At 34.3% G+C, this 14,928-nt stretch overlaps 1 protein-coding gene across 1 annotated transcript in view; it reads left to right on the top strand.

Annotated features, from left to right (window-relative positions):
- Positions 1 to 14,928, top strand: part of PJA2 (praja ring finger ubiquitin ligase 2) — a 71,307-nt gene that overhangs the window by 25,385 nt on the left and 30,994 nt on the right. Inside the window, exons 4-5 of the mRNA XM_045899777.3 lie at positions 585 to 1,638; positions 10,303 to 10,488. Of these exons, the coding sequence (XP_045755733.2) occupies positions 585 to 1,638; positions 10,303 to 10,488 (1,240 nt within the window). The remainder of the gene's footprint in view (positions 1 to 584; positions 1,639 to 10,302; positions 10,489 to 14,928) is intronic.

The raw sequence follows: 14,928 nt of genomic DNA, 5'->3' as shown, positions 1-14,928 counted from the left end.
GTAGTCATAGCTGTAGCATATCTAAAGTTAACTTATTATTACAGATGTATTATAAAAAATCTATTTTGGGGATAGAAATCTAATATTTTATATCTGGAGACTGAGATATAATCTTCTGAATTGACATCAAACACAGTAAAGTTTCATTTCTGTTAGATCTGTAACCTGTTCTTTTATCTATCAAAAGTACTATTGAAGTTTTTTTACCTGCCCATAATAAAAGAAGTTAAGTTTGAATTGTGCACCCTAACAACTGGGAGGGCAGATTGGTTACCCTATGACTTGACTTATGCCTCTCCTGTTAAATGTCTTTTACGGAATGTTTTAGGTATCAGGATTTAGGTGAAAAACCTCCAAGAGACATCTGAGGGAGAGGATATTGAGGGGCTGTACAATGGCTTAAATGAACTCATAGGGTTACCAGTGTGGCCTCTCGGTTAAGGGAGGGAGCATAGAGGTACCTGCCAGAGGAATTCACTCGTATTCAAGTGCATAATAATTGGCATAATTTCTACTTAAGTAGTCATTATTAAATAAAATTATATCTAATGTCTCCAAATGTGTTTTCTTTGTTCTCTATGAAGGTTCCAGTCCATCGGATCAAATTCATTCTTCTTTACCCAACGACACTTTATTTGAAAAAAGTGAAACAGAAATTCCCATTTGTGATACAACATTGAATCAAACCATTGAGAGCAGTCCATCCTTTGCTGCAGTACATCATAGTGAGGAGGGCAGGGAGACTTTAGGAAGCAGTACAGATCTTCATAATCACTCTGAGGGAGAATATACTACAGAAGCTTGCAATGCTTCAAGTGTACAAAATGGAATTTCATTGGTTCAGACGGACTCTTACGATCCAGATGGCACACATGGAGAGGCCAATGACCGTCTTCAGCTTTCTGCAGAAGCTGTGGAAGGTGGTGGATATCAGGAAGCATTGGGCAATACAATATTTGAATTGGCAAATGGAGAGGTAGAGGCATACGCTGGTCTTTCACCACCAGTTCCCTCTTTCAACTGTGAAATAAGGGATGAATTTGAAGAGTTAGATTCAGCACCTTTAGTCAAAAGTTCTACTGGTGATACTGAGTTTGTCAGTCAGAACAATCAGGAATTTCAGAGGTCCTCTTCTGAAGATGAAGTTGTTAGAAAGGAACAACAAAATGATACTAGCCAGGAGAGTCAGGGAGAAAATGCAGCTGAAGATGCAGTGTGTGCTCCCTGGCATATCTGCAGTGAACAAAATACTAGTGATAAGGCCAAGAACCAGGGAAATTTTCCTGAACAGGTAGTGAGGCCCAAAGTTAGAAAACTGATAAGTTCAAGCCAGGTGGACCAAGAAACAGGTTTTAATAGGCATGAGGCTAAACAAAGAAGTGTTCAGAGATGGAGGGAGGCTTTGGAAGTTGAGGAAAATGGCTCAGATGACCTCTTAATAAAATGTGATGACTACGATGGAGAACATGATTGCATGTTCTTGGATCCACCTTACTCAAGAGTTACGCACAGGGAAACAGAACATAACCAAATAACAGCGGAAAATGGAGCCACAGCAGGAAGGCAAGAAGTGGTGGATAACACCTTTTGGAATGGCTGTGGAGATTATTACCAACTGTATGACAAGGATGAAGATAGGTAAGATTTCGTGCCTTGTCAGATTGTGTAACAAGCAAAGTGGTTTATTTCGAGTAACCATGATGTTTGATGGATGGGCTCCATGACGTGGTCAGGGAATTAGGTATTTTGACTGGCCAAATACTCTTATTTTCTGAGTGCTAACCACACTTGCAAACTACTGCTTAGTTATTTACAGAAACTTTCTTTGGGGCATTTCAAGAGTTTATAGAAATTGTAAGTTCAGATAATGGTTATTAGTTATTACAGAAGGATAAAGATACTAATTATTTCAGTTCATAGTATTTCATTTAACAAAATGCAAGGTAAGCATTTATCATATTTTTTTAAAAATTCTATGTTAATCCATCCGGGGCTTAAAAAGTGACTCAGATTACAGAAAATTTTGATAATGTTTTATTAACTTTGCCAATATTTATTAATGTCGCCTGTTTCTCTGTTCTTCTTTTTGCTCTTTTTAGCCTTAGGTTTATTTTTTACCTATTTTTATGTAGCATTTGATTTTTGGTCACAGCTCAATGTGGTATATATTATTATTTCCCCCACTTATAGACCTAGAAACTGAAGTACAGGCGAGTTAACTTCCCAGAGTAACAAAGCTAGTAAATTTTGGAGCTGGAATATGCATTTCTACTTATTGCCCAATCCAAATGGATATTCTCAAAAAAACATACAACTTTTCTTTCTTTCTTTCTTTCTTTCTTTCTTTCTTTCTTTCTTTCTTTCTTTCTTTCTTTCTTTCTTTCTTTCTTTCAAGAGGGAGAGAGAGAGACACAGAGCATGAGTGGGGTGAGGGGGGTGGGGGTGGGGAAGGGCAGAAGGACAGGAGGAAAGAATCTTAAGCAGGCTTCATGCCCAGCACAGAGCCAGACTTGGGGCTTAAACTTACAACCCTGAGATCATGACCTGAACCAAATTCAAGAGTCAGACGTTCAACCGACTGAGCCACCCAGGTGCCTCACAGCTTTTCTTAGAATAGGCATTCTGGTTCTGGTTCCTTTATATAGAATTCCCCCCCACCCCCAAACTGTAAGACCATAGAAAGAAGAGAGAAATGGAAAATTTCTTTTGTCCAGCTTCTGACTTTTCATTACCCCAGAGCCCAGGCTTTCACATACCCTTTTGAGCTAGTTGAAGCCAACCCTGCTCAGTTACAGTACAGTTTCAAGATCTTATTAACTTGTAGAAATAACGGTTACTTTTTTTTTAACTAGAAAGTACTACAAAGGAAGGAATTTTTCCTTTTAAATATGAATACATTTTATATATTTTATTTCAAGTCATAAAATTAATAAAATATATTGGGTTTTTTTAGGACATACGGATAAAGCTTCTATAATACAATGTAAGTGATTTGTAGAAACAGTTGAAATATAATTTCTACTACTATCTTGAAGTTTGTAAACTTCAAGGGTTAGCAGACAATATTTATATGACCTTCTGTTTTTTAAGCTTAAGGGTAAAATTAGTTAACCTTTGCCTAACTTATTTCTGTTTTTTCAGTTTAGTTTCACAATCTTTTATGCAAAATCCACAGAATTCCTAAAATGGAAATTGACAGCAAAACCTGAATTGGTGTTAACTTACTTGATGCAGATCTGGATCTGAACTAACATGAGGCCTTTTTCTGAAGCATTGCTAACACTTTGCTGTAGAAATATGAAAGTGTTTGATTACTGAGTTTTTGGGTTGGGTTGGACCCCACTGGGAATTGTTAAGTAGTATTTCTAAATCTCAGGGGAAAAAATCTGAATTTCAAAACATACTCAGCCCTAAGATTTTTGGATTGGATTGTGAAACTTTACTGTACCTCTAGGTTACTATTAAAAAATAATAATAATAACATCAACTTACTTTCTTAGATAACTTGTCTTTTTGAAAGTATGAGGGTTGCATTTTTACCCCAGTTACATTTTTGCTTTCTTGAAGAAAATAATTTAAGTTGGCCATGCCTTCATCTTTGGAGACACACTAATCAAAAATAAAAACCTCTTTTTTTTTTATTCTCCCTGCTTTTTATAGTCAGGCCTAATGTCATCTAATAAAATTGATGAAACTTTTGCATTGTTTATCAACCTCAAAAGTAGTTTTCTTGGTTTAAATTGATTTTTGTGTGTGTGTCATTAGTATTAGTGTTTTATTTGCCTAGAGTGACTATGGACTTTGAATGGTTATAGGGTGTTGTCTTAGTATGTTTAATTATAATTTGTTTCCTTAAGTGATATGTCCGTATTCTAAATAATGATAGATTTTTTACAAATAGAATATACAGAGAAAGAAAACGCAGTTAATAGAAACTTCTTTTTCTTTCGCTTTTTGATAATATATTGATTTATAGAACCTGAAGTTGGGTTGTGCTTAAAAGATGGAACTAATTGTGGAGCAGTCTTTAAGACACATTGAAATGCCAGAAACACTTGGGGTTGTTTTTTGTTTGTTTGTTTAAGACTACCATCACAGAGTAAGTTCTCGAGGATAATGGTTTTACCTAGGATTCCACTCACTTTTGCCATCTGTAAGCCTTGAGATGGGTTTAGGACCAGATTGCAGTAGTCTGGACAGATTGCGGAGTATTTCTGTTTCTATGCTGTTTCCAGTTCCTCTGCCCTCAACTCCCTGCAAAGGATCACAGTTGCCAGAATGTCTTTTAATATGCTGTCAGATAAAGGTTGAAATTTAATAACCATACATTCCTACTTAGTTTCATTTTGCCACTTGTTCATCTACTTGATGTTTTGCTATAGTCCTGTTGAGTTCTGATAATAGCAGACTGGAGAAATGGGGAAACACAGTGACTGTACAGTAAGTATCTTGATAAAGAAAGTATAAATACCCTTTGCTTTGAATCTTTGAGATTCTTTTTGAGTTTGCTTTATAAAACCTAAAGATGCTGTACTTGAAAATTTTTCTTGTCGTGTTTATATTATAATAGCTACAAATAGAACCCTCTTATCCAGAACTTAACTAAAATCATTTTTAGTTATAGGAATTTTGGCCACTTTTTAAAAATATAGTTCAAAAAAAATACATAGTTCATATATTCTTTAAAAGTGAAAAGTATTTGAATGAATGCATGATCTGTTTCCTCCCTGAAAACTTTTAAGTGATCACTTAATCATATCCAAAACATTACACTCTATGGAATAAGCATCACAGCTGGTAGAATTGCTCTGAGCTGTTTGACAGGAACCGAACACCACCTAAATTAGAGTTGCGAGGGGAATTTTAATAGGCAGTATGTAATTACCAGACTTGGAATTAGACCAAAGAGCTAAGGTTAACATCCTGCTCTTTTGAAATATACCCTGAGAATTTTAATAACTGTTTCATGACAAGATCTTGAGTTTAAAAGAACCTTTTAACCATGCCAGCACATTTTAACCTTGGGTCTAAGTGAAGGAAGAGGCATGCCACCCACTGACCATTTCTTAGAGCACTTGAGGTTTCAGAGTTTTTCTGTCCCTAAGCCTTGACATTGCTTAAAAAGTTAAAACAAAAACAAAAACACCTTACCTAAGATAAAAATGTCGGGACAGCGTTTTTGTTGATGATGTTGGGAAAATAAAAGGAATAGCAGCTATTTAGTTGATTTCAGTTTGTTATATTCAAAAAGGATTTATTGAAATCTTCTTAAGTGTCAGATTTTATGACAGGTACACTGTAAATGTGAATAATGATCCCTGTTCCCTTGGTGTTCAGCAGCCTTATGAGGAAGATAAAACAAAGGTAATTATCATGAGACTAAATTAAGCTCCTTGCAGAAGGACCTCCTCTGATATCCCTGTGTCCCAACAAATAAAGCATCTATGAGCAGCCAGCAAAGATCCTAAAGCATATGCTGTAACATTTTAGCAAACCTTTTAATCTTATTTCCAAGTTCGTAAAAGTTTAGAAGGAGTAAATTAGGGATAAAGAGCTTTGTTCCTCAGGCACATTAGGGAGTTACAGATGACAATATTCTGATATTTAGGGAAAAGACTGGAAAGTTGTAAAAGGCAGGCACAATTCAGAACCATCTGGGCCTTATTTACTAAATTAAGCAGCCTTATAGATTTGGACAACTACCATTTGTATCAGTGTATTACAGCATAGTTCATTGTTACCGGTAAAATGCCCCAGACTGCTTAGATTATGTTCAGTGTACTGTCTGAAGTACAGAGTATTTTCAATAAAAATCGGAAAGTGTTTTTGATCCTCAGCTAGTCAGATGACAAAATTATCCAAAATTTCACTTTTCTTGAGGCTCCTCTATAGTTCAGTTTTTATGGATGTGATAAATGCCAGGGAAGACTAACAAACCAGTTCTTTGGGGTATTTAAGGAGTAAGATTGCTTATGGATGCTTATACTTCTGTATCTTATTTCTATCTAAGATTTGTACTACACAAATGATCTTATTTGTCTAGAAATCACATTAATTTAATTCTATATGTGAAAAATGTTTTTGGTTCACAATTGAATGTGTAGAATGTAACATTCAAGTTAACAGTTGTCTGCTTTTGAATATAGCTCTAAATGCTAACGGGAGACAATACTAATGAAAGACCATATGAAAATCAAAGTGGTACTTAGGTTTCATTTTGAGAATTTAAAATGTTTAACTCAAATATTTGCTTTTATATTCAAGTACACATGGGTCCTCACTATTCCACATTTGTTCTGTTGCTTATTCTACTTGAAAAGTTATTTTTAAATCTTTTCTCTCTCTGCTTTTAGTTCCATACACTCCTGTCACTCTTAGTAAATAACTTTGTTTCTTGCTTTTCTGGAGATAGTAAAATAATTAAATCTGAACTTTCTTGTTTTCCTTTCTCCATATTGCAACATGTTAGTATTCTTTCCTATTTTGAATTGTTTCTTCAATAAAGAGAGGTGAGTAGTCTCATTCTGTGTCTATAGTCATATCTGACACCTGACTTTATTATTCTTAGACCAAAGTTGCTTCCCTCCACCTCATTCTGTAATTTTTCTAAATCCTGAGGGGAAACCTTCACTTGATCTTGCTTTTCCTTTAACCACTTGCCTGTTTGTTTTCTCTTCCACCTGAATTTTCAGAATAAATATTCCATACCCACTGTTTCTATACCGCCACTCTGCACTTTTAAATGCCTTGAAATCTAACTCCCAGTATAATTTCTGTATTCTCTGATGTGAACAGTGACCTCTTCTTTCTCACATCCAGTTGACTTTTCTTGGTACCTTTTTTTTTTTTTTTTTTTTTTTTTAACTTTAGTGCTTCTGTTGAGCAGTTTGTTCACCCTTTCCTGTTCTGTGATTTCTCTTCCATTGACCTATGTTTGGTTTTTCTTTGCTATGTCTTCTCTGAACCTCAGGGGTCTGCAAACTTTTTTCAAAGGGTGATCAGATAGTAAATATTTTAGGCTTTGTGGACCAAAAGGCAAAATCAAGGATATTATATAGGTACTTATATAACCATTTAAAAATGCAAAAAAACCCCAAAACAAACAAACAAAAGACCAAAAACAAACAAAAAGCAAAAGACATTCTTAGCCTCCAGGCCATTAAAAAACAGACAGGTGGCCAGATTTGGCTAATGGGTCAGGGCATAGTTTGCTGACTCCTGGTATAAAGAGAGACTAAGACTAAAGCAGATTGGGTGACCAGGAGGCTGATCTTGACATTCAGTAAGACAAACCAAGAGTTCAGAGTAGATTTTCTTCAGTAGAGAAAAGAGGAAAATGGTGGTGTGCTGGTTGGAAATCCAGTTGAAATATCTAAGCAGACAGCTTATATATTAAAGTAACTATCCCCCTTTACTAAATGTTTAGCATCTTCCAAAAATTGTTCTAAACATTTTATCTACAGTATTCACTTAAACATCTCCATAAACCTGAAAAGGAAATACAGTATTTGAGTAAAAAAAAAAAGAAAGAAAGAAAGAAAGTTGTTAAAAAAAAAAAGATTTGCTAACAGTTACTGATGCCTTATCATTTACCAGGCACTGTTACAATGTTTTGTAGGTATTAATTCATTTACTTATATGAACTCAGTGAGTTATTAGGTACTGTTACTAAATTCACCTGATGTGTGAGGTGATAAAGGCACAGAAAGGTTAACTAACTTTTTCACAACTAGTAAGTGGTGGGTTCAAATCCAAGCAGACGGACTCCAGAACCTGTGTTCTCAACTACTGTACCTTAAGACACAGCATTAATGTATGACTGCAGCAAAAATTGTGAGGGCAGTAGGCAAATGGCTTGATTTTGTGAAATACTGCTTTAGTAAAAAAGTGAAGGATTTGGAGTAATATTATGTATGGACTATTTGATATAAATTGAAGCAATAGTGATATTTAAAATGCATCTTTTAAGTGAGGGGATGGAATGAGGTTAAATTTAGGGACACCAACTAATAATTGACTGTCTAGGTCTAGGTTTGGAGAAAAATACTGGAGGCAGGGTTTTTAGGGGAAATGGAAAAAAAGACATTTTACAGAAAGAATGGAAAGTAAGAAGGACTTAAACATAGGAGTTTGTGAGGGGTCAAATATATGTGATTTTCAGCTTGCGAGCAGGGAAATACTGTTAGCAGATAGAAAATCAAGAAGAGACTTATCTGTCAGATAAGTTTTGTTTTATAAAAAGGAGGGTGAAAATCTAAAACTGTCTGGAGGGCAGATGGTCAGGGCTAGGGATATATATTTAAAAGTTACCTACTTAGGGGTGAGGATTATATATAATGAGTAATAATGATACAGGGCGGGGATCTGCAGATTTTTTTCCTAAAGGGCCAGATAGTATATATTTTAGATTTTGCTGACTAAGAGGCAGAATTAAAAATAAACTTGTAAAGAAAAGAAAAAACACATTTTTAATCCAGAGACCATAAGAAAAACAGGTAGAGGGGCCAAATTTGGCCAAAAGGCTGAATTTACCAATCTGTGACATAGGCTTTATATTGACTATTGATCATAGGCATTCTTTTTATATTAAAATTTGGAAATAGTCCATCAATTATTAAGTTAAAAAAAATTCAGAGGTTTTTAGGTATTGTTTTTCTGGACAGGATCATAAAATGTTTAAAATATGAGGTTTTCTTTTAAATAAGTAAAGTTGCCACAAATTAATAAAGAAAGCTTAGCCTAATTGTGAATGACATACAAAAATTGGAGCTGGTAATAGAGCTTTAAATTTGAGAGGCTTCCTAGTCAAGGAAACTTAGTTCAGAAAATCTTCTAAAACTATCTTCTGTTAGATTTTTACACTGGCACAAATCTAGACATGATTTACTTGATCTTAGATTATTTTGGGGGTTACAGAAAATTTTACAAAATAAAAGCAATCAGGGTCTATCCAACTGAAGGAACACCTTTTACAGAGCTATATAGCATTCCTTCTCTAGAATGTTTGTGCCCTGCTGCCCATCATTTACTAAAGATTGGAAGTTGATTTTATTTTTTTACCTCTAACTTCTCAGAGCTTACATTAGCGCTCCTCTTTCTTAATAGCATCTTGATCTCTTGGGTTCATCTGCCTATAGAAGGAGGAACTCATTAACTAGTCTAGTTAATATATCATTAATAATATAACCATTAGTAATATATCATCATAAAGAAAAGTTATTTCTTACTAATTATCAAACTAAAATTTATTAATTTTTTTTTTTTGTTTTTCAAAAATCAAGGCACAAAGGGAAATCTTTAAGGGTATTCTTGACCAGAATGGTTGGTATCATTGGAAGGGGCATTTAAGATTTATTTTCACCATTAATACATACAAGATAACTGAAATTTAAAGAGTAGTTAAATGCAACCAAATTAACCAAAGTTAAATATAACCAAAAGTCATTTTCTGAGGTTCTTCGTTAACCCCTTTATCATACCTTTGGTTCCTTATCTACATATTCTCTTGCATTGAAATTTATTTTGTGTTCACAGTCCTACCAAAGGACTTCAGTAAGGATTAGTCAGTGCAGCTTTTTATGAATTTGAATCTCCTTTCATTTTAAAGTCTTTTGTAAGAAAAGGAAGGAAAAAAATGGTTAAGCTTTTAAAACATGGTTAATAGTGGAAATTTATTCATAGAGGATATGTCCCCAGTTGTCAGTATGTAATTAGAAAGTTGTTTTGGGGTGGCTCAGTCGTTAAGCATCTGCCTTCAGCTCAGGTCATGATCCTGGTCCTGGGATGGAGTCCTGCATCGGGCTCCCTGCTCCGCGGGAAGCCTGCTTCTCCCTCCCCCACTCCCCCTGCTTGTGTTCCCTCTCTTGCATTGTCTCTCTCTGTCAAATAAATAAATAAAAATCTTTAAAAAAAAAATTGTTTTAGTTGGGTCCGATGAGTAATAAATCTATTATTTATTTCAGAAAACATTTAATCTATGATTACCAAATTATAATTAAAATTTTATTTAGAAATAGGCTTAAAAACTAAAGAACCTATATCTAAACACCATGGAATTACTTACTTTAGTGAAGAAAATAATAAATTGATATTCTATAACTTGCCATATGCTTTATTCATCTGAAAAAGTTACATTCTGCTGAATGTATTTATTTATGTATATACTTTAAAAATATTTTTTTAAATTGACTTGGCACCTGATGAAGCGTGTGTGGCATCAGTCGTCCACTGTATACTCTGATGCCTCCAAGTGACAAATGCACAAACAGTGACAGTTATTGTATTTCCGTTCTGAATTTGCAGTTCAGAATGCAGTGATGGAGAATGGTCTGCCTCTTTGCCTCATCGGTTTTCTGGTACAGAAAAAGATCAGTCATCAAGTGATGAAAGCTGGGAAACTTTGCCAGGAAAAGATGAGAATGAACCTGAACTACAGAGTGATAGCAGTGGTCCTGAAGAAGAAAACCAAGAATTGTCTCTACAGGAAGGGTATGTTTAACAGTGAGATGTATTATTTTTATGTGTATTGTCCAAGAATGGTATCCATCACATTCAGATGTTGGGTATGCTGTTAACTACATGTGCAAGCCCTGTGTAGGACCATTAATCCTACTGATTTTTTTTTCATTATGCTTTTGGTATTTTGCAAAGAACAATTAGATTGAAAATTCTGGTAATTTCATTATCTTCTCTTGAGATATAGTTTATATTTCCACTTCGTGTTAAAGAAAACTTGGGCATGTAAAAGATTGTTTTGGTTGAGTTAGATGTGAGTGAATTAGAGCTGCTTTTGCTCTACATTGGAGGCGATGGCAGGGGAAGGACAGCTGCAAGAGGGAACTCAGCGATTTATTCACAGAAATGGAGAAAGTTACAGAAGTTGAAGTCTTAGTATTTCTGTTTAATTGCATCCAATGAGACCTCTGAAATCAGTGATTGCTGGTAAATGCCTTTGTCTTTTCCTAACTTTCATGGGAATGCTCTAGTTCCAGGGGTTGTGAGACTGAACACTGTGAAGGGCTGGATAGTAAATATTTTAAGCTTTGTGTGCCAGTCTCTATTGCAGCTACTCAACTCCCGTGTTGTGGTGTAAAAGTAGCCATAGACAATATGTAAATGAACGGGTGTGGCTGTCTTCCAGCAAAATTTTATTTATAAAAACAGGTGGCGGGCTGGAAATAACCCATGGGCATGGTTTATAACCCTTGTTCTAATATTTCCCAAGTAAGAATGATTCTGGCTTTTAGTTTGATTTACACACATACACACACACATTTTTTTTTTTTTCTAAATCACACTAAGGAAATATCCCCATTATTATTTTATGGGTTTCTAGCAAAAATGTTTGTCAAATTTTATTACAGTGTTTTTAGCATCAGTGGAAATGATCGTAGTGATTTTTCACCTTTGACCTAATGATCATGAGGAATTATTTTGTTGCTAGATTTCCTAATAGTTACCCTGTCTTCTTGAAATAAACAAACATTATCACATAGTCATAGTTTGTTGTTTCAGTGAGCTGCTGGATTCTGTTTGCTAATATTTGACATAGGATTTTATTTTTTTTATTTTTTTTTACTGACATAGGATTTTTATGTTGAGAGGCATAAGTGCGATTGTCTCTTTTTTTGGTCTGGATAAGTGTGATACTTGCTTTGCTAAAACAATGTGTGTGCTTTTTTTTAGCCCTTTGATGTTTAGCTTATTTATTCCTTTAAAGGTTGTCAGTATTTTCTTGTGAAACCTAGGTTTGTGTTTTATTGTGAGGTAGTACCTGTTAATTTAAATGTTTTTTCTGATAACTGGTTCTGATTTTTAGTCTTTCATGGAATCTATTTTGGTAGATATATTTTCATAACTTTCAGCTTGGACTAACATTAACATTTGTACTTCTCAAAAGGTATAAATTTCCAACTTGAGATGAATTCCATAAGGAATAAAATATATTAGAAAATCTGTAAAGAAAGAAATTTACAAACATAATTGTTTTGACAGTGATTGAAAATGGTGGTCTTTTTCTCTTCTGATTTTATGTTTGAGCTTCTTGAATCACTGTTACTTAGTTTACTAAGTATTATTAAATTTTTCATATGTAATTTGTGATAGTAATTATTCATTCAACAAATATTTATTGAGCATTTAATCAGTACCAAGCATTATGCTGGATCCTGTAATTAAATGAGCAAGACAAACTAAGATTCCAGCTTGAAGCTTACATTGTGGTGGGAGAGGCAGGTATTAAGCAAAATACAAACTTGATGAATTATAAACTGTGATGATTACTGTGAAGGAAGGAAAACATTCATATGATAGAAAGTAACTGGTAGGGACCTACATTAATTAGAGTGGCCAGGGAGTACTCTCAGGAACTGACTTTTGAGCTGGGATCTAAAAGATAGGAATTCTTGGTTGAGGAAGAGCTTTCTGGGCAAAAGGAAAGATAAGAGCAGAGGTATTAAAAAGGAAAGGGTTTTGGGGCGCCTGGGTGGCTCAGTTGGTTAAGCGACTGCCTTCGGCTCAGGTCATGATCCTGGAGTCCCGGGATCGAGTCCTGCATCGGGCTCCCTGCTCGGCGGGGAGTCTGCTTCTCCCTCTGACCCTCCTCTCTCTCATTCTCTCTGTCTCAAATAAATAAATAAAATCTTTAAAAAAAAGAAAAGAAAAAGAAGAAAAAGAAAAGAAAAAGAAAAAGGAAAGGGTTTGATATGTATGGAGGTAGTGGGGCCGAAGTGAATGAGTGAAAAGAAGAGTGGTAGGAGATGAAGTGGGCAGGTACCAAACTATGCAGGATATATAGCATCTGGAATTTATTCACAGAGCAGGGAGATTTTAAGTGGAGAGTTAATTGCTTAATTGATCTGACACAGATTTTTAAAAGATTCACTCTAGTTGCTTTGTCTCTGGAGATTGAATTAGAAAGGTATTGAAGTACAAAAGAGAAGAAAGTTGGGCGAGGCGGTTGGACTAGGGGATGGTAGTGAGGATTAAAAAACGTAAACAGGTTTGAGAATATTTTTGAGTTATAAATAATAGGAGGGACTGAGTGTGAGATGAGGGAGAGTGAGGAATCAGTTATGGCTGGGTTTTTTGGTTTGAACAGTGGGTAGTTACTGTCATTGACTGAGATGGGAATGTCTGGGGAGAGGAATGGGAAGTAAGAACTTTTTTGGAAGTTTTAAGTGCCATTTAGACATGCAGTGTAGATGGTAAGTAGACGCTTGAATATTTAACTTTTAAGTTTAAGGGAAATATCCCAGATTATAGTTAGATATAGAAATATATGAGTATAAACAGAAACATTTGTGGAAATCATCAGTTACTTGCATTGATACCATACAATAATAAAGCCCAGTAATTCGTTTAAAAAAAATAAAAGTGAGGGGTGATGGGGACAGAACTAAAACACAGGACACCAGTAGTATTTTAGTTGAAAGGGGAAGATCGAAGTTGAAGTGTATTGTTTGGGAGAGGGTTCCGAATTAACTTTTGACATAAGTTAAATTTGTATAGTAAAATTTCAAGGATAACCAGCAAAAAAAGAATATCAACTATATGTATTGGAAACCTGTAGACGAGGAAAAAAGGAATTAAGATATGGAAAAAGAATATTAAAAGTCAATCCAAATAAAAGTAAAGAAAGGAAAAAATCATTAAAAAGGGGGTAAAAGTAAGATGGAACAAATCCTGTAACAAATATAAATTGCCTAATCTGCTTGTAAAAGTCAAAACTTCAGATCAGTTGGATTTATCTTTTTAAAGTTGAATGCTTTTTACAAAAGATACACTTAAAGCCTAGGTGTACAGACAGATTGAAAGTAAAAGGATAGACAATGATATTTCAGGCAAATATAAAACAAAAATGGAACAGTTAAATTAACATTAGCAAAGTAGACTTAAAGACAAAAAAGCATTATTGGAGAGAATGAGAAGGTCAGTATGTAGTAAAGTCCAGTTTACCAGTAAAATGGAGCAGCTTTAAGCTTGAATGCACCTAATAAAATAGACTCAAAATATGTAAATCAAAATTTAACCAAACTAGAGAATATTTACAAATTAACTGTCATATTGGGAGATTTTTAAATACCATTCTCAATTACCTATAATTCATGAATATAAGAAATTCATCATCTTTAACAGATTTGAATAACTCATTTAAGCATGGTTTAATGAACATCCCACCCTGTGGAATACACAAACACAAAAAACTGAGCATTATAGGCTACAAAGCACAGATTAACACATTTCAAAGAATCAGTATCCTGAAGACTATATTCTCTCACCGCAATGCAGTTAACTTAGAAATAAATAACAAAAATATGAAAAATTTAAAAATCCATACATTTTAAATTGTTCATCCTTTTAAAAAACCAGTAGGACAAAAAAGAAATTATAATTGAAGTCTAAAATGCTCTCTACTTACCGATAATGAGAATACCACCACAATTAAAATTTGAGGGATGCAGTGAAATTGGTAAAGGGAAATTTATCTTTCTAAGATAGAAAAGAAGTTGGAAAAGAAGAAAACCTGAACATGGAGGGACTACACATTTAACTTAAAATAGAAAAGGAATCTTTAAGAAAATAAGAAAATAAGAATTAGAATTAGGAAAGATAAGAGCAAAACTCAGTAAGTTAGAAAACAGTTATGATAGAAAGGATCAAAGAAATCAGAAGGTGATACCTTGAAAAGATTAAGAAAAATAGACAATCCAGTTGGATAGTGAACAAGAAAATAAAGACAAGGCACAAGTAAATAATACTGAAATACAAAAGTGTAGACAGCCACAAATACAATAAAGATTGAATAGAGTAAGAAGAGTACTGTGAACTTTGTACCAGTAAATTTGAAAACTTAGGAGAAATTGACAAATTCCCAGGAAAAAAAATTTCACCAAAACTATGGAAGCCTGAATAATATTATAAATATTA

The sequence above is a fragment of the Mirounga angustirostris genome, unplaced genomic scaffold (assembly GCF_029215605.1).
Source record: "Mirounga angustirostris isolate CCGP_5_RB_7025 unplaced genomic scaffold, mMirAng1.0.hap1 SCAF_7, whole genome shotgun sequence".
NCBI classification, from domain to species: domain Eukaryota; kingdom Metazoa; phylum Chordata; class Mammalia; order Carnivora; family Phocidae; genus Mirounga; species Mirounga angustirostris.
The sequence above is the reverse complement of the archived record's forward strand: the minus strand, read 5'-3'. Positions and strand labels throughout refer to the sequence as shown.